This window comes from Entelurus aequoreus, linkage group LG07, assembly GCF_033978785.1.
Source record: "Entelurus aequoreus isolate RoL-2023_Sb linkage group LG07, RoL_Eaeq_v1.1, whole genome shotgun sequence".
In the NCBI taxonomy this organism is placed as follows: Eukaryota; Metazoa; Chordata; class Actinopteri; order Syngnathiformes; family Syngnathidae; genus Entelurus; species Entelurus aequoreus.
This window is the reverse complement of record NC_084737.1, coordinates 52,233,681-52,261,273: the sequence shown is the minus strand read 5'-3', so window position 1 is coordinate 52,261,273 and position 27,593 is coordinate 52,233,681. Positions and strand designations below refer to the sequence as shown.

Here is a 27,593-nt window from a genome sequence, read left to right as displayed (position 1 = left end):
TGACAATAAGCTATCCATACTCTTAGGTAAAACGGAATTCATCCTATTTGGGTCCCAAATCAACCTTAAGAAAGTCGGTGACTACACTATTAAAGTGGGTGACATTGTTATCACCAGGAAAGATGAGGTCACCTACCTAGGTTCCATTCTAGAGGCTAATCTTTCCTGTTATAAAATGGCAACCAAGGTAATCAAAAAGGTCAACCAATGAACAAGATTTCTTTACAGAATCTCCTCTCTGGTCAACAAAAGCACCATGAAGATTCTAGCGGGAACTCTCATTCAACCCTTTCTCGACCCCAGCACCTCCAAAACCCTCAAATCAAGACTCGAAACATCCCAGAACAAGCTAGTCAGGTTACTTCTAGACCTCAACCCCAGATCACACGTCACTCCTACCTACTTCTCCAAAGTGGGCTGGCTCAGGGTGGAGGACAGAGTAAAACAACTTGCACTGAGACTTGTCTATAAAATTCGCTACACCTCCCTGATACCGAAGTACATGTCAAACTATTTCCAGACCGTAAATGACTGCCATAACCACAACACCAGGGGGAGCTCCACAAACCACGTCAAACCCAGATTCCGATCTAACAAAGGTCTTAACTCATTCTCCTTCTATACCACATCAATATGGAATGCACTCCCAACAGGTGTAAAAGAAAGTGCATCTCTATCCTCCTTCAAAACCTCACTAAAAGAACACCTCCAGGTAGCTACAACCCTAGCCTAACCCCCTCCCCCCACCACATCCCACCTCCCTGGATTGTAAATAATCAAATGTATATACTTGTTCTCATGCTTTCTGAGCTCACTATGTTCACTGCTCGCTGTACATATCCTACCAAGTGAGACCTACATTGTTACAATGTCCATTTCTCAGATGATATAATTGTTGATGACTGAAGTATGCTTATAGCAACCCAAATAAATAATTAAATGTATATACTCTGATGATTAACTTGTGTGACGACTGTATTATGCTGACAGTATATATTTGTACCATTAATTGATTAACGTGGACCCCGACTTAAACAAGTTGGAAAAACTTATTCGGGTGTTACCATTTAGTGGTCAATTGTACGGAATATGTACTGTACTGTGCAATCTACTAATAAAAGTTTCAATCAATTAATCAATGGCCGTGCCCGCGTGTACAGGAAGTGATGTCCGCAAAGTGCGTACGCCGAGACATGGTTCGCACACAGAACAATATTTGGCGCGATGTAAACGTTCTTAAAAAGAAAGGGACGAAAAATAGAGGCGTTTGTAATAATAATAATAATAATACATTTTATTTATAAGGCGCCCTTCTGGGCACTCAAGGACACTGTACAAAATCAAAACAATAAAATAAAAAATCGGTTTATGATTCGAAGTTCCACTTTATATGATTGGCAATATTTAATTTGTTCTTTATTTACAAAGCGGATTGTCATTAGATAGTGGCATAATGTTTGACTTGAACGGTTATGAAAAATAGTAAGAGTTGAAGCAAGTATTCAATGATCCTATGGTGAAATCAAATAGCAAGCTACCTACTTTAGACCCCTTCTATAGAGTTACACTAGCCATGCTGCCTGTTGTATGATGATTTGTTTGCATCTCTGCATCTATAGCCCCTGATTCATCAGGGTCGGCAGAAAGCTCCCTTGCACCACAGAAGAGGAAGGCGTCGAGTCCCACCCACTCCTCCAATGGACATTCTCCGTCGGACACCTCCCCCAGCCCGCTCAAGAAAAAGAAGAAGCCTGGGGCCATGAGCAACAAAGACCAGGTAAGGGGACTCCAGTCTTTAGAACCGGCAGGTTCTCAAGTAATATGCTAGGGGTGTACAGTTTTTCCCTGGGAGTGTATCCTACTACACCTGACTTTGGGTATAATTAGGTGATTCAAATTCAATTCATAACTTCCTTTTTTGTTGTGGCACACAACGCTAAATATATCCTGTGGTGTACCTCAGGGATCAATATTAGGACCTAAATTATTCAATCTCTATATAAATGACATTTGTAAAGTTACAAAAGATTTAAAGTTAGTATTATTTGCGGATGATACAACAGCATTTTGTTCAGGAGAGAACACACAGGAGATAATACAAATAATAACAGAAGAAATTAACAAATTAAAAAGATGGTTTGACAAAAACAGACTATCGTTGAATCTTAGTAAAACTAAAATAATGCTATTTGGTAACAGTAGAAGAGAAAGTCAAACACAAATACAAATAGACGGAATAGAAATTGAAAGAGTAAACGAAACCAAATTTCTAGGTATAATGATTGATGATAAATTGAACTGGAAATCTCACGTAAAAAATATACAACATAAAGTTGCAAGAAACACGTCAATAATTAATAAAGCAAAACATGTTCTAGACCAAAAATCCCTTCATATTCTCTACTGCTCACTAGTGTTACCATATCTGAGCTACTGTGTGGAAATATGGGGAAATAATTACAAAAGTACACTTCATTCATTAACGGTGTTACAAAAAAGATCAGTTAGAATAATACATAATGTTGGATATAGAGAACATACAAACCCTTTATTTATTGAATCAAAAATACTGAAATTCCACGACATAGTGAATTTGCAAACAGCTAAAATTATGCACAAAGCAAACTATAACCTGCTACCCAAGAATATACAACAATTCTTCTCAAAAAAAGAGGAGAAATATAATCTTAGAGAAAAATGTAATTTAAAACATTTGTTTGCACGTACAACACTTAAGACCTTCAGTATATTAGTATGTGGAATTAAATTATGGAATGGATTAAGCAAAGCAATCAAACAATGTACTAATATGATACACTTCAAGAAACTCTTCAAACTTAAAGTGTTTACAAAGTACAAAGAAGAAGAACCATGACAAACATTCTCAATTTATTTCATCCATCCATTCATTCATTCTTAAAGTAATCTTACTTATCTCATCATATGAAATATGACTTACTTCACCAATTATTATTATTAAATTCTTACTATTATTTATTTATTTATTTTTATTGTGATTACTTATGGAGTGTATTGTGAAAAAATTGTGAACAGGAAGTGAACAAAAAGTTTTGCAACTGTTATGTAAAGAAAAGGGGTAGGATTAAATAAGCTCTGCTTCTTCCTACTCCTTTTCGAACATGTTGAAAAGAAACTGGAAATTGTGATGTATCATGTTGTATGCTTGCATGTTCGAAATAAACTCAAACTCAAACTCAAAACACATTTTACACATCTTAGGCTATGTCTACACTAAGCCGGATAACCCTTTTAAACGAATAATTATTTAGCCTAAGCCCCGTTTTAGCCACACTAAACTATTGTTTAAGGTCCCCCTCCTTGGATAAATTTTTACACGGGTAAGTGCGCCGTGTATTTCTTGAATCTCCGGCTCTTAGCTTTGTATGGACTCATTGATTGTTTACAAACTGAGTTCGGAGAGGAAGTGACGCCAGAAAGACCGCACCCCATACAGGAAGTGACGTCAGAAAGAACGCGTCACAGCCAGCTTCATAATAAAGCGGTTTCGTAACTCGGAGCTAACCACTGGAAATATGAAGGCGAGTCATCCAGACATGCCTGTGTTTCTCCTTCCATCTGTACAGACGCCTGTGGAAATCACACATGAATACCTTAAGAGAAAGTGATTGCAGCTATTTCGGATACAACACATCTCAGACGGCAAGAGAACTTTCGAATGTGCGGGTCAGCTGTAATTCTACTTACCGAAAAACTTTGTCCATTTGTCAAAGAAGAGACAACGAGAATGCGAGCTCCCGTGGATGTGATAAAAAAGGTAGCGTGGGCTTTGTATTACCTGGTCGTCGAGGGAAGACTACAGAAAACGGCGAATGTTTTTGGACTTGTAAAGCAGACTGTATCGGTTATTGTCCACCATGTATGTCGCAGACTCAACGTCTAGGTCCAGAGTATATAAAGTCACCAAAAATGAATGGACAATGAAGGTGAAGGCAAAAGAGTGAGGAGTGTCCTGACCAGATATCTAGATCCCGAGATTGATTGTTGTAAAATGTTCTTTGTCACATTGTGTACTTTTACGTGTTTATTAAAGATTCGATTAATTTATGATGGCTCAGGTGTGATTCACTTCCACAGGGCCCCAAAGCACACTGGATTCCAGTTAATTGAAATACCACAACACTGGATATTGTTCCGATAAGTTAAATTTAAGAACTTGCAGACTAAGCAACACTGGAGGTGACTATGACGTGCGCATTTTCCGCACATGTGTATTAGGTCGCGTTGCGCCGGCGCACGTAGGGGGGAGGGGGTTCTTAAACGGTGGCATTGTTGTGTGGGGAAACGGATAAGGTTAGGTGTGATTTACCCTGGATAACCTTATCTGGCTTAGTGTAAACGGGGCCTTAGTGGCTGCTGGTTTTGCCAATGATTGTTGTATTATTTTACCACTACTATAAACCACGACACAATATAGTGTGTGACCTTCTGTGACACTGGATTTATTCTGTGGTAGTTGCATGGTTAATGCAAAGTGATATTTCCTATTAACATTTTGCAGCTGCAATATGTGTTTTAAGGCTTCTGACATGTGACATCAACTTTGGTTCAGTCACATCCATTTATATACCGGTAGTTAATTTCATACTCATGCTTGACCCCAGCATTTCTTGTACTCCCTAAATTTAAGCTACATTAGGTAATTATGTGTGTTGCATGTTGAAAAAGAGGCAATGTAAACTGGTCTCACCCTGGCACCGAGTTTTCACATCACCCACTTTTATACTTAAGTCAAGTTAAAGTTAAAGTACCAATGATTGTCACACACACACTAGGTGTTGTGAAATTTGTCCTCTGCATTTGACCCATCCCCTTGATCAACCAAGCAAGCTGATTTTTCATGTTCTCTTCTTGTATAAAAAAAACTACTAGCATTCAGTAAATTTCGTAGCAAATTGTTAAAGGGGAACTCCACTTTTTTTTTTAATTATTATTTTGCCTATCATTCACAATCCCAATGTAAGACGAGAACACGTTTTTTCAATGCATTCTAAGTACCAGTAATTATATTAGGAAAAGATTGAGGTGGCCAACAGTGCAGCAAATGGGAGTACTCTATTTCACCCGTAAAATCTTCTTAAAAAACATTTTAAAAAACGGCAACAATACTCTGTTTACATCATGTGACCTGCATATTAACCAAGTTTTAGTGATATTGTTATTATAAGCGCTAACGCCGTGATCACAGAGCGGTAACTAGCTTAAGCAGCTATTGACATACTGAGCCGGTCACCTGCTTCTGCATCGCCTCTGAGTTGGTAAAAGTTAATTCTATATTATAATTAATTGCCTTTCACTTGAATAGTAGAAGGTTGTGGCCATAAAGTTTGACATTCAGTTTATAGGGCGAGAAAGACATGAAAATACGCTAATTTGCTAATTCGTTTATTTGTTTACCAGCATGAAGATTATGATTAATTCCTAATTTAAACGTGAAGATATAAACATCCCATCAGTTGGCATCCCATTGAGAGCAGACATTGTACAGTAAGTGAAGGTCCTGGACCATCATTTGTCCTGAAGTAGTCGCTGTCGTCTCTCATGAAGTCTGCCATGATCAGTATATGTTGCTTTTGAAGGCAAAAGCGAATGCTGTGATGCATCTGTGAAATTAATATGCCGCCGTATGCTTAAAATGACCAAAATACGTAAATGTTACATGTTATTATGAATGGCCTGTTACATTACATTGCATTTATACACACAGGGTGTATATAAAACATTGATGGAGGTTTTTGGATGTTTTTCAGAGGGCATTATAGGCGGAGTAGAACGAATCGCATTACCTCCATTGTTAGCTGACTTTTGCTTGCGTTTTTTTACAAGTTAGAATGCAAAAAAAGAGAAAGACTTGGGTGCTTGTCTCACATAAGGAATGTGAATGATTGACAAAATTGAAGAAAAAAAAAGGGCAGTTCCTCTTTAAGAAATTGATGATTAACTTAATCAAAATTACATGTACCGGTAACAAATAGGGCCATATCATTTGACAATTCGCTCATATCTCCTAAATTATCTCAAAACGGAAAAATCTTGATGACTCTCTTTGGATTAAAGTATAATTTATCAAAGATGTGTATATTAAAAAAGGTCCACACTTAATTACAAATTGCAGACGGCTCATAGTTGAGAATGAAGTGTCTCCATCTTGGTTTCAAACATCAGCACAAATTTATGGTAACCCTAGACTTAAACATGCAGTCTAACTACGGATGCGTGATCAATCTTCTTAATGTATATTTATTGTTGACTTGGTGTACATGACCAACCGAGCCAGATCTTCTCCGCAAATGAGGCCTTCTGGCCAACTGTAGCATGGCATTATGGGGCCAACTTGTTTTTGCGTTCATCCAGTAGTTGCTGAGTGTCATGAATTATGGCTTCACTGAAACAAAAGGGCCATTTACGAATGCGAAAAGATCAACAGTAATTGTTACACAACTCAAACCATAAACCTGTTGAACAAGTTGTCTGACTCACAGTTGAAACAGTCACATGACCAGATATTGAGATTAGTTGCTTGAGAGTTCATTTTCTGTCATTGCTTACAGGCTTATCTTATTGTATTCCTGCCTTGTTTTTGTTGCACTGCACCTTTTTGTGTTCCTGCGTGTGTTTTGAAATCTGCCCCCCTTTTTCTCTTGCCTGCATTTCAGTCAGAGCTAAGACATGGTCCCTTTTACTATATGAAGCAGCCAGCACTCACCACAGACCCTGTTGATGTTGTACCGCAGGACGGCAGGAATGACTTCTACTGCTGGCTGTGCCACCGCGAGGGTCAGGTGCTCTGCTGTGAGCTCTGTCCCAGGGTGTACCACGCCAAGTGCCTCAAACTACCAGCTGAGCCTGAGGGCGACTGGTTCTGTCCCGAGTGTGAGGTATCTCAGTGGATACGTGTGTCAGTGTGTGGATGTACGAAAATTACAGTATATCAACAAACTGTTGGATTTAAAGTGGGGATGCAGCAATTCCAGAAAAACTGTTCCAAAACAATGCCCTGTGGTAATTGGGAGAGGTGTCCTTTATTCCAGTTCCAGTATCTGAGCAATATCCTTTCAGTATTGGATTGCTGAATCTCTAATTTAAGTACATGTAATTGTCACAATAGAGCACAAAAAGCTTCTGTAAATTAACTTGTTTCTTGCTCTGATGGCAGTTTTGTTTTTGTAGTCTAGGAAATACTTGTAGCAGTACATTTAAATGAGTCGCTTATTTTGGACATCAAACATTTTGTACAGGAAACAAGCTGTAGAAATGTCAAATCCCCAAATCTATTGAAGATTTGTTGTCGTTCTTTGCTTATTAATTGTCAGTCATTAATTAAATGTTTGTTGTCGTTGCAGAAAATAACAGTTGCCGAATGCATTGAAACACAGAGCAAAGCAATGACAATGCTGAATATTGACCAACTCTCTTACTTGCTCAAATTTGCACTCCAAAAGATTAAACAACCTGGGGTAAGTTGTAAAGTTAAAATGCTATTATAATTGCAGAATAATGAAATATCATATCAAACACAGTCTGATGCATTTGTTTCTTTTCTCCTTATTTGTTCAATCCAAGCAGACAGAGCCTTTTCAGAAGCCAGTTTCCTTAGAACAGCACCCTGACTATGCTGAGTACATTTTTCACCCCATGGACTTGTCTACTTTAGAGAAGGTAGTTTTATTTTTCAGAAGAAGTGTTTTCGTCATGTATGAATTATCGCAACTGTCTTTTTCTCCTTTTAATAAACAGAACATCAAAAAGAAAATGTTTGGCTGCACTGAAGCCTTTCTGGCTGATATGAAGTGGATCTTACACAACTGCATAATTTATAATGGAGGTAGATCACTGACATACTTTAACAACTCATCTTTTATGTCAATGAAGATACTAAAGTCACAACTTGTGCTAATGAATTTATTCCAGGTAATCACAAATTAACAGCAACTGCAAAAGTCATTGTCAAGATATGTGAGCATGAGGTAAATATGCCATGTTTACATATTATTACCTGTATACATGCATTATTATTTTTATGTTTTGTAATTTAACGTGTCTTTTATTGGACTTTGCTTTTTCTAGATGAACGAGATAGAAGTATGTCCTGAGTGCTACCTGTCGTCCTGCCAAAAAAGAGACAATTGGTTCTGTGAGCCATGTGTACGTTATTGCATGAATTTAAGTACAATAAATAGGTGTTTGTTTTAATATGTATTTTCAATGTGTTTTTTTGCCACCAAATAGAGTCAGCCTCACACCCTGGTTTGGGCTAAATTGAAAGGCTTCCCTTTCTGGCCAGCAAAAGCACTTCGCGAAAAGGATGGGCAGGTAGACGCACGGTTCTTCGGACAACATGACAGGTGAACTAAACTTCTGAGATCAGTGGATTGCTTGTATTTGGGATCTTCAGTTGTGGATTGCTTGTATTTGGGATCTTCAGTTATATTAATTGTGCCATTATTTCTATGTAGAGCCTGGGTCCCCATCAATAACTGCTACCTCATGTCCAAAGAGATCCCTTTTTCCGTGAAAAAGACTAAGAGCATTTTCAACAGTGCCATGCAAGAAATGGAGGTTTATGTGGAAAACATTCGAAAAAAATTTGGAGTTTTCAATTATGCGCCATTCCGGACTCCCTACACGCCCAACAACCAGCTTCAAATGCTGCTGGACCCTTCCAACCCCAGTGCTGGCACTGTAAAAACCGAGAAACTTGATAAACTTCGCTTTAACTTTGATCTAACTGCATCTCCAAAGATGGTCCTTGGAAAGAGTTCCACACCCAGTAGTATGTGTCGGAGGGTGTCTATGACAGACATGCCTCGTTCCCCGATGAGCACCAATTCTTCAGTCCACACCGGGTCTGATGGAGAGCAGGATTTGGAAAAGACTAGTCGGAACTCGACCTTCCACTATAGCACTGGAGAGGAATCTATGGACTATACATGCAAGTCATAGTCTCTTTTTATTTTAAACAGATACACCAACAGAATTATTATTAATGCTCATGTATAAACATACACTTGATTGTAATTTACAGCATCTCCTGTCTCAGGGAAGGTTGGTCCAGCAGGCAGCCCAAAGCCCCTCAACTCTGGACTGGTGTCCAAGCAGGAGAGGCCTGCATCAACAGGAGGCATCCTCAATCTCAACTTGGGTCAGCACCATAAACATTTGCCATATTCCCAATGTCACAAACACCAATACTCATGCCAGACATGAACTTCTGTTCAGATCGAGTAAAAGCTGAAATGGACCTGAAAGAGCTAAGTGAGACTGTGCAGCAACAGCAGCAGCAACAGCAGCAAGTGGTGTCAGCCACCCTCCCCACACCAAAAAGACCCACCAGGAGCCTTGACAAGACCATTGAAAGCTGCAAGGCTCAGCTTGGTAATTATAATTGTTATGATAGCATTTTGTGGGTTTTACATCAGATCTGAGTCAGTCAAAGCAACAACAGTATGTAGTAGTGGTAGTAGTACAAGTTGTAGTAGTATAGTATAAATACTGTGCAACAATAACACCTTTAAAAGTACTTTGGATGGTCCACTGGCTTGTAATTAGGGCCGCAGCTATCAATTTATTTTAGTAATCGACTAATCTGTTGAATAGGTTGTTCGATTAATCGGCTAAAACACACTTTCTCTCCACAATGTGTATTTTAGGGAAAATAATTCAAATAAACAACTATTATATGCTTGCTATAACCTTCATTCTCAGTCAACATAGCTCACACCATCCACACACCACTGTTCTGTGGTGTCCTCTATTGCAATTTCCAGGCACTCCATGTGGTCCGGATTTTATAACTTTTTATTAGGGATTATTAGAGATTTTAACAATCAAAGCCACAGAATTTAAACTAAGGATGTTTTCTAATGTAATTAATTAATCATTGCACCCCTATTTGTAATAAGGATAAGCGAGTCTCTGTCATTGCCATGACATAATTAGATAACTAACTTTAGTGGTGTCTAGTCCATACACCTGTCATTTGTTTGCCCAAGCATAGGTGCTAACGTTACTGTCCAAAGGTCTCATTTATGAAGGTTACATGCACAAAAAATCAGGGCCTGAGAGTTGCCTAGCTGGATGACACACATTAAATTCTGCTTCATATCAAACCAAAACGATGTATCTGCTTCATCACAAGACCAGTCATGTTATATATGCTCTTAAAAAAATCAAGCAATAACTTTTATTAACTTTTATAACCAAATTTGTATGTTAAATGGGTAACTCCATAACATTGAATACATCATACATTAATACATTAATTCATCATTTAGCATTAACATTAATGTAAGCAGAGCAGATCGTTAATGATTTTTAATTCACGATGAGTTATATTATTACCATCAATCCTATTTAACATAACAAAACAAATGTAAATAAAAATATAGTCTCAAATGTTCATGTTTAAACTATTCATTACTTAAATATTTTTTGCAAGGTAATATAAACAACAGAAACAAAAAAATTACATAATGGCTGAAGTACGGTAGTTCAAATGTTAATAACTACTTTGTAAATATTGGACCAAATCTGTCAGGAAAGGATTCCTGATCTTATGTCAATTGAGGACTTGAAACTATAGGCAGAAATCCCAACCCAGTGTTCCTAATGGACGTGACAGAATAGGAAATAATCAAAACTGTGAATAAATGCAAATCCAAGACCTTAACTGATTGTAATGGAATTGATATGTACCGTATTTTTCGGACTATAAGTCGCAGTTTTTTTCATAGTTTGGCCGGGGGTGCGACTTATACTCAGGAGCGACTTATGTGTGAAATTATTAACACATTACCGTAAAATATCAAATATTATTTAGCTCATTCACGTAAGAGACTAGACTTATAAGATTTCATGGGATTTAGCGATTAGGAGTGACAGATTGTTTGGTAAACGTATAGCATGTTCTATATGTTCTAGTTATTTGAATGACTCTTACCATAATATGTTACGTTAACATACCAGACACGTTCTCAGTTGGTTATTGATGCATCATATAACTTACACTTATTCAGCCTGTTGTTCACTATTCTTTATTTATTTTAAATTGCCTTTCAAATATCTATTCTTGGTGTTGGGTTTTATCAAATAAATTTCCCACGACTTATACTCCAGTGCGACTTATGTTTTTTTTCCTTCTTTATTGTGCATTTTCGGCCGGTGCGACTTATACTCCGTAGCGACTTACACTCCGAAAAATACGGTAAACGAGAAAAAAAGTTATGAAAGACATTTCGGAACATTTACCGTATAACAGCAACTTATCAAATCAAACAGGCAAATTCCATCAATCCATTTTCTACCGCTTGTCTCTTTTGGGGTAGTGGGGGGTGCTGGAGCCTATCTCAGCTGCATTCGAGCAAGAGGTGGGGTACAGCCTGGGCAAGTTGCCACCTCATCACAGGGCCAACACAGATAGACAGACAACATTCACACTCACATTCACACACTAGGGCCAATTTTAGTGTTGCCAATCAACCTATCCCCAGGTACATGTCTTTGGAGGTGGGAGGAAGCCGGAGTACCCGGAGTACCCGGAGGGAACCCACACAGTCACGGGGAGAACATGCAAACTCCACACAGAAAGACCCCGAGCCCGGGGATCGAACCCAGGACCTTCGTGTTATGAGGCACATGCACTAACCCTTGTTTCACAAATGGAGAATCGGAAAATATAGATATTTTTCTTTACTTTCGAAATTTACTAAAATGAAACAGATTGGATAGGCTCCAGCGCCCCCTGCGACCCCGAAAGGGACAAGCGGTAGAAAATGGATGGATGGATGAACAGATTGGATAAATTAATTAAATAAATATGCAACACTCGCAGACAGCCATTACGGATACAGATTTAACATTTCAACTACGATGGTATTAATCGAAATAACAGAAGAGATTACCAATGCAATAGATTGTTAACAGTGTGCAGCTGCAGTGTTTATGATCTAACAAAGCATTTGACACTATTAACCATTATCTTTATTAACAAATTTGAACGGTATGGCATCAGAGGGCTGGTCTTGAACTGGGGGAGAAGCTCCTAACCAACAGGTAGCAATACGTTAAGCTAGGTGAAAACACATCTACAACATTAAATATATCTTGTGGCGTACCCCAGGGATCAATACTGGGACCAACATTGTTCAATCTCTAAAGTTACAAAGGACTTAAAGTTAGCACTATTTGCAGATGACACAATGGTGTTTCTTTCAAGAGAGAATTAACAGGAGCTAATGCAAACAATAACAGAAAAAATTTACAAATTGAAGAAATGGTTTGACAAAAACAGACTATCTTTGAATCTCAGTAAATCTAAAATAATGCTATTCGGTAACAGTAGAAGAGTCAAACACAAATATAGATGGATGGCGTAAACAATAACCCAGTACAATAAATCAAACATTATTAAAAAATGTGATAATCCTTTTTATTTTATTATGTGAGTCACTTACTAAATATTTATTTATCTATTTACCGGTACTCATTCATTTATTTATCCACTGTTTGTGTGACAGATTGAGTACAAACAAATGTGTTAGATATTGCTAAGAAACAGAAAGGGGTAGGATTAAATAAGATCTGCTTCTTCCTACTCTTTTTTTGGACATGCTGCAATGAGAAACTGAAAATGTGTGTGTGTGTGGGTGTGCGCGCGTGCGTGCGCGCATATATATACATACGCGCGTGCATACATACAGTGGCGGGCCGTGCGTTTCCCACCTTGGCCTTCAATGATGTCCGACTTTAATGATTACCTCTCAAAATACCATCATTGACGTCACCACAAGACCATTGCTGGAGAAATACTATACAGAAACACATTTACACACTACTGTGCATTGTACAAAACGGGTTATTTACTGGCGCATTTAAAAATCAATAAACCTGCATCAGCAATTAAAACATATCTTATGTAGTACTGTCAAAATTAAAATAGCAAAAAAAAAATGTTTTTTTTGCAAATATTTTTTATTGAATTTTACAGTTAAAATCCCATTTAACAGTCATACTTTGCTCACGCAAACCCTTCATACAAGCACACATCCACTCATACACACTCACATGCACACTTGAGGAGAGAGGTGCACTTAAACTTTTACAACTCAAGGTTTACAGTATAAACATTATTAGAAAAAATACCCAGATATTGTATACATATCCAATCATCCCGCTCTGGCTCAGGATCAGCAGGCTATCCAGACCATAGCAAGATGGATGAACATTCCTCGGCATCAAGGATCCTCAGGAAGTGATCCCAAGATCACCTCCTGAGGACCTCTCCATCGTTCACACTTAAAAAAGAAAAGGAAAGTCACAGAAATTGATCAGACGCAAAACAATACAAAATAAAAAGTCACAAAAAAATAAATAAATAAACAAGCAAATAAACCGTGGCAAAACCATATCAAAAGTAACAAAACAAACAAAAATATTAATAATAGTGTAGGATCAATACAAAAAATAATAAAGATAATAAAAAAGGAATACAACTACAAAAAATATGGCAGTTTTTTTTCTTTAAATGTCTATAAGTTATGATTCAATATATGTCAGTAAAGGTTTCCGGGTTAGTTCCCATTTATTCATATTTGTAGAGTTTATAAATCTTATTTTTTCAAGAGTCATTACATTCACAAGTTCATTTAGCCAGTTCCTGAAGTTGGGTGCAGATGGGGTTTTCCAGTCTTGGAGAATTAGTCTTTTGGCCAAAACCGTCCTGAGCAGCAACACAGCTGTAATATATTTTGGAAGTTTTTGTGTTTCTGAAGACCACCCAAACAAGATTGATTGATTGATTGATTGATTGAGACTTTTATTAGTAGGTTGCACAGTGAAGTACATATTCCGTACAATTGACCACTAAATGGTAACACCCGAATAAGTTTTTCAACTTGTTTAAGTCGGGGTCCACTTAAATTGATTCATGATACAGATATATACTATCATATATACTATCATCATAATACAGTCATCACACAAGATAATCACATTGAATTATTTACATTATTTACAATCAGGGGTGTGGAGGGGGGGGGGGGGATATGGACATCAAGTAGTGGACATAGAGAGAGAGAGAGAGAGATCAGAAGGCATAAGAAAAAGAAAAAGTATCTGCATTTGATTGTTTACATTTGATTATTAGCAATCCGGGGAGGGTGTTAGTTTAGGGTTGTAGCTGCCTGGAGGTGAACTTTTATTGCGGTTTTGAAGGAGGATAGAGATGCCCTTTCTTTTATACCTGTTGGGAGCGCATTCCACATTGATGTGGCATAGAAAGAGAATGAGTTAAGACCTTTGTTAGTTCGGAATCTGGGTTTAACGTGGTTAGTGGAGCACTCCCTGGTGTTGTGGTTATGGCGGTCATTTACGTTAAGGAAGTAGTTTGACATGTACTTCGGTATCAGGGAGGTGTAGCGGATTTTATAGACTAGGCTCAGTGCAAGTTGTTTAACTTTAGAGAAGTGGGTAGGAGTGAGGTGGGATCTGGGATGGAGGTCTAGAAGTAACCTGACTAGCTTGTTCTGAGATGTTTGAAGTTTAGATTTGAGGGTTTTGGAGGTGCTAGGGTACCAGGAGGTGCATGCATAATCGAAAAAGGGTTGAATGAGAGTTCCCGCCAGAATCCTCAAGGTGCTTTTGTTGACCAGAGAGGAAATTCTGTAGAGAAATCTCGTTCGTTGGTTAACCTTTTTGATTGCCTTGGTTGCCATTTTGTCACAGGAAAGGTTAGCCTCTAGAATGGAACCTAGGTAGGTGACCTCATCTTTCCTGGTGATGACACTGTCACCTACTTTTATGGTGAAGTCATTGACTCTCTTAAGTTTGATGTGGGACCCAAACAGGATGGATTCTGTTTTACCCAAGTGGATGGATAGCTTGTTGTCAGCGAGCCAGGTGCAAGTTCTACAGAGCTCAGCACTGAGGATTTTCTCCACCTGTGACTTGTCCTTGTCTGATACCAGCAAGGCAGAGTCATCCGCAAACAAAAACAATTCACAGTCGCATGCCGATGACATGTCGTTTATGTATATTAGGAACAGTGAAGGTCCCAATATACTGCCTTGGGGGACTCCACAGCTCACCGAGAGGGGGGGGGGACACGGTGCCGTTCACCTCTACCACCTGCTCCCTCCCCTCCAAGTAAGACCGCATCCAGCTCCAAGAGGTTTTGTTAAATCCGATTGCTCTGAGCTTATCCAACAGTATAGCGTGGTTAACGGTGTCGAAGGCCTTCTGAAGGTCCAGCATGACCATGCCGCAGTATTTGCCCACGTCCACCTCATGTTTGATGTGGTCGGTCAGATAGAGAAGGCATGTGTCAGTGGAGTGGTTAGTTCTGAAGCCGGATTGGAATTTGTACATGAGTTTATTAGTGGCAAGGTAACTATCGACCTGTTCATAAACTATTTTCTCCATTACTTTCGAAATGGAGCTGAGAATAGAAACAGGTCGGTAGTTGCCAGGTTCCAATTTGCTTCCTTTTTTAAAGAGGGGAGTTACTCTTGCTATCTTAAAATCTTTTGGTACTTGGCCTTGTGTAATTGATAGGTAGATTATATCCCTGTCAGGGACAAGTTTTCTCTGATATACCCCGAGTAAAAAAAGAAGATGTTGGACCAAAATGATTGAATAATTGGACATTCCCAAAACGAATGAGACAGTGATCCTTCAGCAGATTTACATTTATTACAAAGTGGAGATGTATCAGGATAAAATGTTTGTAATAAGACTTTGGAGTAGTAAAAACGATGAATCACTTAAAACAGCATGAGCCTAAATCTGCTATTAATTGAGCAATTGTGAATTTGAGAGAGTGTCCGTTCCCATTACTGTTTGGGTATTGTTGTTCTTAGTTCCTGTTCCCATGCTCTTTTAACACCGTCTGCTGACGTCATGGGCATAATGAAGCAGCTGGCAAATTTGGCGATAAGCTTTTTACTTGTGTGTGATAAATTTAAGTAATTCTAAGAGAGGGTGTTTTTCATTTACCAGCTGAGACTTTGAAATGTTTTCTTTAATAAATTTTTTTGCCTGCAAATAAGCTTCTGGCAAGCTTCTGGTTTAATTTTTGACCACTCCTCCTGACAAAATTGGTGCAGTTCAGCTAAATTTGTTGGTTTTATGACATGGACTTGTTTCTCCAGCATTGTCCACACGTTTAAGTCAGGACTTTGGGAAGGCCATTCTAAAATCTTAATTCTAGCCTGATTTTGCCATTCCTTTACCACTTTTGATGTGTGTTTGGGGTCATTGTCCTGTTGGAACACCCAACTGCGGCCGAGACCCAACCTCCGGGCTGATGAATTTAGGTTGTCCTGAAGAATTTGGAGGTAATCCTCCTTTTTCATTGTCCCATTTACTCTCTTTAAAGCACCAGTTCCATTGGCAGCAAAACAGGCCCAGAGCATTATACTACCACCACCATGCTTGACGGTAGGAATGGTGTTCCTGGGATTTAAAGGCCTCACCTTTTCTCTTCCAAATGTATTGCTGCGTATTGTGGCCAAACAGCTTGATTTTTGTTTTATCTGACCACAGAACTTTACTCCAGAAGGTCTTATCTTTGTCCATGTGATGTCAGATGAAACAAAAAATTTGCTGTTTGGCCACAATACCCAGCAATATGTTTGGAGGAACCAGCACTGGGCTATACTGAGGTATATATGATGTAGTAACAGACACGTTAATAGCTATATGTAATATGTACACTATTTTACCGTATTTTGGTCATTTTAAGCACTACCGGAACTTTCCTCAGTGCATTTATTTTCGTTCCCATTGCAACGCACTGCCGACATCCGGCTTGGCACTCATCATCAAGGGTTGGAATTGGGGGTTAAATCACCAACAATGATTCCCGGGAGCAGCCACAGCTGCTGCCCACTGCTCCCCTCACCTCCCAGGGGGTGAACAAGGGGATGGGTCAAATGCAGAGGACAAATTTCACCACACTTAGTGTGTGTGACAATCATTGGTACTTTAACTTGAATTTAACAAATGTGTGTTCCGACTTCCAGAAACAAACATGTGTGTGTTTTAATCATGGCAGAGTTGGTAATAGACAATGAAGATGACTATTTTAGGACAAATGAGGATTTACAACCTTATCTTTTTGAACCCAAAATACGGATGATAAACTGCTAGTTATAGAAGCTGAACGAGCATGAAGAGAGTGTGAAAGATGGAAGCCGAGACAGTCAGGACCGGCGTGATAAATGTGTATCTTGGAGCCAAGCTATGCCCACATAAATGGAGTGTTTACCCAAAATCAAATTTTCAAAAAACGTCCCCAGCCAGCTGGACCAAACAGACAACTGTCCATGGAGTGAATCGCTATAATATTGATCATGATATATGTTGCATGTCATGCTTGTTATTACAACTACATACACTGTCGACCAAGTTGTGTACAAACAAAACATGAAATGTGTGCTAATACTTTACAGATACTGTAATATGATTGTTCATGTTTTACAGTCAGTACAGAATTGTGTCCTTTGACATTGTGTTGTGCATTATAAACTCAGAAGGCTTTCAGCTGCTAACACAGAAACTATCTTACGGCTAATGTTGTAGCGTGCAGTCGCAAGGTGATGTGTTGCTACACTAGAAAAACAGTTCTTCAGTGTTCGTAATAAAAATTACGCTACAGCCTTGTTAATATGCAGGTTATGGAACATAAACAAAGTAGTGTTGGTGGTTTTTGGATACATTTGAAAGTGATTTAGAGGCAGAATGGATAGCTCCCATTCGCTGCATTGCTCACCACCTAGATCAAGCTGATTATTAAAAATTTAAATGCCAAAAAAAAAAAAAAATTCTTCTTGTCTCTCATAAGGATTTTGAACGATAGGCAAAATTCCCAAAAAAGTGCAGTTCCCCTGTGTAAATTGCTTTACTTTCTTTAGCTTGACATTAGGTAGATGCTGTCTTGTACGTTACGGAAGGCTTTTGAGAGCTAGTTGAAATGTATATGTCTCAAACTGTAGAGCAGGGGTGTCAAAGTCAAATGGACGGAGGGCCAAATAAAAAATTTAGCTACAAGCCGAGGGCCGGACTGTTCGAATGTTCATTGAAAAATTTTTAAATGACGCATATAGTCTAGTGAACCTAATTGAACCTACTGAAAACCTAACAAATATATTCCAATATGATCAGATAAATAAAGCAATATTTTCTTATGGCTCTGTCAGTAATCTTTAATTTTCAACAGACACAAAAGACAAATTTCCTTTATATAAAAATCCCCATAACATGAACATTAAATGAAAGAAACCGGTATTCAAGGCACCATCAGTAGCCTATATTTTCTATTTTAGCAAAAGTGGGCTAAATTTACTTCAAAGAAAAAAACAATAATAGCAATTTTCTATCATCCACTCAACTGAAATATTTTTAAAATATAATTAAATTGAAATACAATAAAATAAAGTGCAAAAATCTATAAATCAAAAACAACACTTTGTTTAAGGAGAAGTAACATGCAGTGAAAACAAATATTAAACTTTAACTTTTAAACTTGAATTGAGTAAAAACTCTAAATATGTGATTGCACAGTAATGTTCACATTAAACCCCCCTCCTCCCTCCGTGGGAGGGAGGCGAGTTGGGTGCCCGAAACCCCCCGCTGGTTTCGGCCCGCCCCTTGGCGCGCGTAGCACGGCGGGCTCCGCGACCCGACGGCTGGCCCTCGTGGCTTGACGGCGGGCGCGTCCCGACGGGCCGCGCGTAGGGGTCAAACGCAGAAGTCTCAGGGCCTCGTGGTGAGGGGGTGGCCTGCGGGTTTCGGCCCGCTTGACCCCCCCGCTCCGCTTGGCGCGCGCGGCACATGACGGGTTCCGCCACCGACGCTCGGGCTGCAGCCCGACGGTGGTGCGGGCCCGGCGGTGACGCGCGGTTTGGGGAAACAAAGCAGAAGTCTCAGGGCCTCGGGGCCGGGTTTCGGCCCGCCCCCTTGGCGCGCGTGGCACGGCGGGCTCCGCGACTGACGGCCGGGCTGCAGCCCTTCGGCCGGCAGGCGCGTCCCGGCGGGCCGCTCGCCCCCTTTCGGAACCTTGGACCGGCATCCGCTTGGTGCGTGTAAAAGATCTGCGGTCTGCGGGCCGGTTCTAATAATAAATCAAGATCATCCCAAGGGCCGTAAAAAACCTTCTCGCGGGCCGGATATGGCCCGCGGGCCTTGACTCTGACATATGTGCTGTAGAGGGAGCTTCAAAGCAACAACACAAATGTTTGTACATTTGCTTTTTAATGTTTTAGTATTTATTAAAAAAACATTTTAACATTTACTCTTTTTTCCCTCGTGCAGGAATAGATGAGATTTCAGAAGATGTATATAAAGGTGTTGACCATAGTGACACAGAGGACTCTGAAAAATCTGACTCAAGTGATAGCGAATATATCAGTGATGAGGAACACAAGCCAAAAAGCTCCACCAATGACGACAAGGTTAAAGTGGATCGAAAGAGGCCTAGAGCAAGTGCAGATGCAGAGTCTAAGGAGGCAGTTGCAGTGACCAGGGATAAATCCACCCCTGAACCACATATTAAAGACAAGCAGGACAGCAATGGACCAGAAGAGGCCCCCAAAGAGAAGCCTCGAGTTACTCATTCGCAGTCCCTCACTGACAAGCCCAAGGCCCCAGAGGAGAGTAGAATACCTGCTTCCACATCTTTGGCCGAGCAAGACTCTGATTCTGAAAGAGAGCTGGTGATTGACCTCGGTGATGAACATGGAGGCCGTGATGCTAAGAGGTCAAGAAAAGATGTAGGAGCCTCATCTTCCAAAAATCCAAAAGACTCCAGTGCAGCCAAATTAGAGGGTAAAATATACTATACAGTATACACATTTTCTGTGATTCTTGTATGACAGTAAATAATGTTTGCTTCTTTCCAGGTAAGTTAGCCAATTCCACTGCAGCAGCCCCTTCTGCCACTCCTGAATTAAAAGACAGCTCACAGCCTTCTTCTGGTGCTGTCAACACTGTTTCCACTGCAGCATCTGGCCAGCCCAGTGCTGGCTCAATTACCAGCAGCACTTCCAACACACCCTCCACCTCAGTTGCATCAACATCGCCGGTACCGCCGGCCATAAAGAAACAGCGCCCTCTATTGCCCAAGGAAACTGCCCAGGCTGTGCAGCGAGCAGTCGTTTGGAATCCCACCAAATTGCAGAATTCCTCCCAGAAGTGTCAAGGACAAAAGCAGCAAAATGCAGAGCAGTCAAGTGTGCAGACACAGGGTCAACTACAGACCAGTTCTTCCTCAAGTACCCGCTACCAGACCAGACAAGCAGCCAAAGGTGTTTACACCACAACCAGCATTCAACTTCTTATCGAATGTACCATACTTTCTGAATTCATCTAAATGTTTTTTTCTCCATTAAATTGCCTCTAGTCCAACAAAAAGACTCACCTCAGAGTACTTCAGCTTCAGGTAGCTCTTCTTCCTTCATGTCAGGAGACATTCCAATCCCTACTGCTTCTGCAGATGTAGCTGCAGATATAGCCAAATACACAAACAAAGTAAGTAGCAAATAATGTTATGTTTTTAATACGTTCAATGTTTTGAGATGACAATCAGTGGCAAACCCTTTCAGATTATGGACACAATAAAAGGGACAATGACCGAAATCTACAATGACCTTTCCAAAAGCACTTCCGGAAATACAATTGCAGAGGTAAAGCTTTTATTGATTGCTCTAGATGATACCTTTCAAGAATTGCTGGTAACCGGTTTGTCTTTCCAAAGATTCGAAGGCTGAGAATAGAGATTGACAAACTTCAGTGGCTGCATCAACAAGAGTTGTCCGAGATGAAGCACAATCTGGGTATGTTTCCTACATCCAGGAAAAAATATGTCTCTGTCCTTGTCTCTATACAATAGAATAAATCATAAGATAACTTGAATGTTGACCTGGTAGTTAACCTTTCAATCCTAAAACACTCAATGACTATATTCTTATGTCGTCTTCACATAGAACTGACAATGGCGGAGATGAGGCAGAGTCTGGAGCAGGAGAAAGAGAGACTGGTGGCAGAGGTGAAGAAGCAGATGGAGGTGGAAAAGCAGCAGGCTGTGGATGAGACCAAAAAGAAACAGTGGTGTGCTAACTGTAGGAAGGAGGCCATCTTCTATTGTTGTTGGAACACCAGCTACTGTGATTACCCTTGCCAGCAGGCCCACTGGCCAGAACACATGAAGTCCTGCACACAGTCTGGTAAAAAGCACATTTTGCTATCTCTTTTTCATTTATATTTGGTAATATTTTGTCTATCCTTTGAAGTTTACTTGCAAAGGTTAGGTAACTAATTTGAGTACTTTTGAAGGCCATCAAGAGAAGAAACAAAGCATGACCCTAATTTTATTTCTAAAAGTGAATGCTCTCTTGCTTTAGTATCATTACAATAATAATGCATTTATTTTTAACTGTTAAAATCTGAGCATAGATAAAGCCTGCAGTAGAGCAAAAATAAAAAAAACGACATGAGCGTCAACAGAGTTTTGAGGCATCATGTGTTTTTGCTTCCTGTGATAAATGCAGAAACCATCAGTTATGTGTATGTTTATATACTGTATATGTTGTATTCAATTAATTAGTCCTGCTATGTCCCACAAAGCCCATTTGATAATTTATACTGTCACAATACTGTCATTTTATTGCATACCTTTTGGAAATGTATTGCACATTTCCCTCATTTTAGTTTGCAAGATTTAATTTTTTTTAACTAGATTACAATTGCTTGCAAAACGTCCTTAACTGTATAGAAACACAAAACAGCTTCACTTTTATCCAGGTCTATCTATATTATTCTCCTGCTTTTAGTAGCAGGCATGAAGGATGTGTACTGTTTCCCATCACTTTTATACCAAGGAACCACCAGAGGCCTGCTATTGTTTTACATTTATGGACTCAAACCAAAGCAGATATGAATGTGTTTTTCCTTTTTTCCAGCTACAGCTTCCCAACAGGAACCAGAGGTGGAGCCCAATGTAGACCCTTCAGTCAAATCAACAGGCATTTCCCCTGTCACACAGACTCTGCCAGCAGCAGCAACAACAGGAACACCATTGTTATCATCATCCATCTCAGAAAAAAGCAATTCCCCCACATATATTGACAAAAGCAAGGACAATACTGGGGTCACTGTGACATAACTGTTTCACTACATTGTGGCACGCATGGCAAGGCAATTTTGGTCCTTGTCACATTTCAAGCTGCAATGCCTGCTCTGTGACAATTCACTTTATGGTTTCCATTCCGAAATGATTGGTTGACATGTTTGTTTTGTGTGTTTTTTGGATTCATCATGTGAATTGTGAGTATTGCGTCTTAAAAACAAATGTGAGTGTGTATTTTTCCCTGGTTTTGTCTGTCATGTCTGAACGGAATTGTATCAAACCACAGCACATTTGCTACACAAAGATGTTGAATGCTGCACTCAAATAAGCTGTTGTTTTTTGATAACATCTCTTAGACAGTGAAAGAAATGTTGAAACAGCTATTTTTTATTTACCCTTTATTTAACCAGGTTAAATCCTATTGAGATTTAAATAAAAACAACTCTTTTTCAAGGGAGTCCTGGTCAAGAGGTAGCAAAGTTACACATACAATTACATAAACATTACACATTAAAATGACAGGAACAATGAACAACGTGGTTCTCCTACCACGAACCATCAGAAGTATTCTGGGTTTTCCAAATGTCCTTTTCATGTCATTGGTGGTTTGTTTGCCATCCCACATTGTATAGGCCTAAGTCAAAATATATGTGATTTATTAAAAATATCTACATTTACCTGTACAAAGTTTTTGTAAGAAGATACATGAACAATATTTATTGTTATATGTTTTTATAATACGTTTTGAGAAAATCACGTCACAATGTGTCAAATTTATTGGACAATAAATTACTCATGAATGTCTGTACTGGGCAAAGTCTGTTTCACTGTTTTTCCGAAAGTGATGTAAATTCTGGTCAGACTGAAACGGTAGACATACATAGAGGCTACATTTTGTCTGGTATTAAATATAAGTGAGCATGTCTGATTTAAGCTTGTCTCGTTCTTGTTTACATATTGTAAATACAGTAAAATTGACTTGTGATGATAATAAAAAAATGTGAGGGATATTTTGTCGATTGGTTTGTTTTAAACTATTATTTACTACACGTAGTAGGGATGTGCGTATCGATCGTGTGGTATCGATATATCGATACTCACACGCTACTCATTTGGCATCACTTTTCTGAAAAAAGTATCGATATAAACCAAAAAACGGCGTGTGGGGGGTGCAAGCATCACTTTCAGATGTTTTTGATGACTTACTTAACTTACTATGTGCTGGGACACCCCTGTACCTGGCAGAGTATAGAGCTGGCCCAGTCACGTGACAGGAGACAGCGAATGAGCGTCGTCAACGTGCAACACACACACAGCCAGCCGACAGCGATGCAGCCAGGCATATCCAGTGTCAGGCATTGTTTATTTTATTTTTTTACTGAATATTTTTGTTTAAATGATTATCCTAAATTCAAATAATTTCCACACAGGGGAATTTACTGTTAGTTGAAAATTGCTTGAGTATTTAAAACAAGATAAAGAGATACAATTTGGAGATTCTTCATCTTTGCATTACAGTTTTATTTTTTTCCAAGAAAATCTTGAAATATATGATTGAATGTGATTTTGGTTTTAATCTGTAACATGATTTCTTACATTTCGAAAACATTAGCCTATTTCATATTTCATTAATTGCTAATCATATCACAAACTTTAAAAAATAACTGCAGCTTCTTGCGATTCGGATTTGACAGTTAATTGAAAAGCCCTAATATCTAATTATTATTATATATAATATATAATTATTATTATACATCATATTTAATTTATTTTTCATATTTATGTTATTTATTTTAATTTTACTTTTATTATATATTGACCATAATACATGTGGTATAAATGGTCTGTATTTGTCTTGTGATTTGTCTTAAATAATAATAGTAATAATATTTTTGACTGACAAAAATTGCCAATAAGAAATTAATGGTATTGGTATCGGTATCGATGAAAATGCAAAAAAAAGTATCGTTATCGTATCGAATCCTAAAAGTGTGGTATCGCCCATCCCTAAAGTAGGCTCCGCGAGTTCGCGTCTTGGAGTAGTTCTCGCGATATTCCAAGCTGGATAGGGTCGAGAAAATGGATGGTTGTGCTAACACGCTAACGGAACAATTCCGATGTTAAGTGGATTATAATTGACTTATGTTAAAGGTATGCGTCTAACATTGTTCGTGGTTTCAATTTGAAACATATCTCAGCAGTTCTGGTTCTAGGAATGTTCGATGCAATGAGCCGTGTAGCGTATTATTTGATATCGAGGCGCAGCTAGCTTTTAGCCAAACGAGCTATACAATGTCGGTTGTTCTACCGTTTGCATTAATCTCTTGCTGGATTGTCGAAAATGACCGAGCGTTTCTCTTCAAAATTCTCGACTTTTTAATGGTACTCTAATCGTCTGTGTTCATCTTCGTACTAAAATTAGTATGGTTCATCTTCTTATGAAACATTGTCTTTGAAACTTTTAACTTATAGGAAACCTATTGGTGCCTATTGTTAACGAGGATTTTCGTATGTCCACGTTTTGGTGTCACATCTAAAAGTGAAAGAACCCTGCATGGTAAAACTCTTGGAACGAAATAGGAATGACGTTGGATTTAGTTATAACAGTAATTTGTCTAACATACCTCTTGTTAGAATTGGGCTTTTGACAAATTGAAAGTAATTATTGTCAATAAAATATACTACGTCTTAATCTTATTTACCAAACTTACATCCCACTTGTTTTAAACACCATAAGAGTTTAATTTTTAAAACATTCAGCAGATTGTTTAGGATAATATCACATGGATGTTTTTAGTAGGGCCTGAAATCTCCCTTCCGGTTTTGTACAGTTTTGATTAGTTGCTGTGCATAAATACCCAAATAGTTGTACTTAAAATGATTCTGCACTATTGTAAATAACATTTTCCAATTGTTCAAGCTTTCAAGAAATTAATGTTTATGCATAATGTGAAATATGGTGAGCTACTTCAGTTTTTTGGTTTTGTTGCAGGTTTATAAACTACAAATTTAATTGAAGTTTGAATAATTTTCAATGCAACTGTAAATGTATTTAAGTTATATGCAAAACATAATGTATTTTATTTTGGACAGCCTTGATAAATTACTGCGGATGCTTGTGTGCAACCAATGGAGAATAACAGCCTCCCGAATGCTGGCTCAGGTAAAATACATGCCAAGTATCTGTGAAACGACTGTTCCAAATGATTATGACATAATTAATCTACATTGTTGTGATTATTTATATTTGAAGAGGAGCAACAGAGCCAGTCAAAACCTTTGGATGGTAAACCGGGATTGTCCCAGATTAGAAAGTCCTGGGGTTTCAGACGATCAACTATAGCTCAACGGGAGTTCGTGGATGAAGTTGGAGAGCAAACCAGTAGTCCTCTACTTGTGCGTCGGGCTAGAAACCGTCATTCTACTCAGACACCACCAGCCCTTAAAGACAACAAAGTCGCCCAAGCTCGTCAAGCATCACTGGCAGTTATAAATGACCTGGAGTGGTCTGCCCCAGCTTCGCCAGTATCCGAAGAGCCCAAACCAGCTTTATCCCATGTGGGAGAATGCCTTGACCCCAGCATGTGGCAGGACATTGGGTCTGCCTTTGGCACTGCTTTCTCTCTTCTTGGCGGAGATGAGGGGTTGTCAATGGACATATCTGATGATTTGGCAATTCCAGAAGTTTTACCAGTTTCTGATGCCACAGAGCCCACTCTACTAGTTGCAGATAACACAGAGGTGTCCGAATATAGGGAAATTGCTCATAATGTTGGAATTTTGCAGTCTGTCCCTTTGGAGAAGGTGGCAAGTGGGGATGTCGAAGATGTAGTTTTGATCTCAAGCCAAGATGAGGATAGCGATGAGGTAACTTTGATACAAATAAAGGAGCAATTGCAATCTAAATCCATGCAGGGACTCATAGATGGGAGAGGAGGAGGAAGAGGAAAGGCCAGAGGTAGAGGAAGAGGACGAGGAAGGGGTAAAGGCAGAGGCAGAGGGAGGGGTAAGGCATTGGAGGTTCAATCAATAGTGGTGGATGATGATGTGATGCTTGTTAATCCATCAGAAGAACAGCTGCAGCACCTACAAGAAGGGCATAAAAAAAATGATTCTCACACACTCATAAGCATGGAGACATCTCCTGCCCACTCAGTTAAGACTCTGAGTCCAGTTCAGCAAATGAGCTCAGACTTTATTATCATAGACACAGATGTGGAGCAGAATACTGACACAACTTCAGGCCCCTATGATGATACACCAGAAGAGGGTAAAGGGCAAGACCACAATGATAGGGAAGTCATACAACATTCAAGAATTTTGGCTTCTAAGATATATGATCCCACTGCTGTGTACTGCATCTGTCGACAAAAACACAATAAAAGGTACCTCTTACTTTAGACAGTTATTTTTTGACTGAGCTGCCTTAATGCAGCTTTGCGTTCAAATGATTATACAACATATGTGTCCTTGTTTTTAGGTTTATGATCTCCTGTGACAGTTGCCAAGAGTGTTTCCACGGCGACTGCGTTGGTGTCAGTGAAACGGATGGCCGTACAGAGTACCTCTGCCCACCATGCACTTCAAAGAAGCTGAGCCAACCTCCATCAGAGTCTCACACCCAGCCAGAACCAAAAATGTGTCCAGTGGGCTTGTCACTGATTCCTTCTGGAGACAAACAATACAGACAAGAGGAGCTGGACTCCCTCAAGGTAAAAAAAGAGAAATGTATTCTGGTTCTCACAGTTTAGCCTTAAAAAAGCACAAGGGTAGCTTTTTCAATTATCAGGGTATCCGCGGGGTCTTAAAAAGTCGAAAAAAGTCTTAAAACTAATCATTTGAATTTAAAGCCTTAAAATGTCTGAAATTCTCCTAAAATCTCATAAAAGGTCTTAAATACGATTTTGAAAGGTCTTAAAAATCTATTGACGTTACTTTTATTAAAGGCCTACTGAAACCCACTACTACCGACCACGCAGTCTGATAGTTTATACATCAATGATGAAATCTTAACATTGCAACACATGCCAATACGGCCGGGTTAACTTATAAAGTGCAATTTTAAATTTCCAGAGAAACTTCCGGTTGAAAACGTCTATGTATGATGACGTATGCGCGTGACGTCAATGGTTGAAACGGAAGTATTCGGACACCATTGTATCCAACACAAAAAGCTCTGTTTTCATCGCAAAATTCCACAGTATTCTGGACATCTGTGTTGGTGAATCTTTTGCAATTTGTTTATTGAACAATGGAGACTGCAAAGAAGAAAGCTGTAGGTGGGATCGGTGTATTAGCGGCTGACTGCAGCAACACAGCCAGGAGGACTTTGACTTGGATAGCAGACGTGCTATCCGACGCTAGCCGCCGACCGCATCGATGATCGGGTGAAGTCCTTCGTCGCTCCGTCCATCGCTGGAACGCAGGTGAGCAC

At 39.2% G+C, this 27,593-nt stretch overlaps 2 protein-coding genes across 14 annotated transcripts in view; both read left to right on the top strand.

The window, feature by feature from the left end:
- The window catches only part of LOC133653991 (MYND-type zinc finger-containing chromatin reader ZMYND8-like), a 46,008-nt gene extending 22,916 nt beyond the window's left edge, over positions 1–23,092 (top strand). For 2 of the 9 annotated variants that reach the window (XM_062053889.1, XM_062053895.1), the window contains 18 exons: positions 1,620–1,777; positions 6,696–6,917; positions 7,383–7,496; positions 7,603–7,698; positions 7,777–7,864; positions 7,951–8,006; positions 8,107–8,184; positions 8,269–8,384; positions 8,496–8,971; positions 9,065–9,181; positions 9,259–9,414; positions 19,348–19,860; positions 19,935–20,339; positions 20,435–20,562; positions 20,637–20,717; positions 20,789–20,867; positions 21,018–21,257; positions 21,993–23,092. In XM_062053889.1, coding sequence (XP_061909873.1) covers positions 1,620–1,777; positions 6,696–6,917; positions 7,383–7,496; positions 7,603–7,698; positions 7,777–7,864; positions 7,951–8,006; positions 8,107–8,184; positions 8,269–8,384; positions 8,496–8,971; positions 9,065–9,181; positions 9,259–9,414; positions 19,348–19,860; positions 19,935–20,339; positions 20,435–20,562; positions 20,637–20,717; positions 20,789–20,867; positions 21,018–21,257; positions 21,993–22,195 — 3,326 coding nt within the window. In that variant the 3' untranslated portion in view covers positions 22,196–23,092. The remainder of the gene's footprint in view (positions 1–1,619; positions 1,778–6,695; positions 6,918–7,382; positions 7,497–7,602; positions 7,699–7,776; positions 7,865–7,950; positions 8,007–8,106; positions 8,185–8,268; positions 8,385–8,495; positions 8,972–9,064; positions 9,182–9,258; positions 9,415–19,347; positions 19,861–19,934; positions 20,340–20,434; positions 20,563–20,636; positions 20,718–20,788; positions 20,868–21,017; positions 21,258–21,992) is intronic. The other 7 variants (XM_062053897.1, XM_062053893.1, XM_062053892.1 and 4 more) reach the window with 7 other exon arrangements.
- Positions 23,093–24,172: 1,080 nt separating this feature from the next.
- The window catches only part of LOC133653989 (death-inducer obliterator 1-like), a 74,580-nt gene continuing 71,159 nt past the window's right edge, over positions 24,173–27,593 (top strand). For all 5 annotated transcript variants that reach the window (XM_062053884.1, XM_062053883.1, XM_062053887.1 and 2 more), the window contains exons 1-4: positions 24,173–24,310; positions 25,253–25,322; positions 25,413–26,544; positions 26,640–26,871. In XM_062053884.1, the coding sequence (XP_061909868.1) occupies positions 25,289–25,322; positions 25,413–26,544; positions 26,640–26,871 (1,398 nt within the window). In that variant the 5' untranslated portion in view covers positions 24,173–24,310; positions 25,253–25,288. The remainder of the gene's footprint in view (positions 24,311–25,252; positions 25,323–25,412; positions 26,545–26,639; positions 26,872–27,593) is intronic.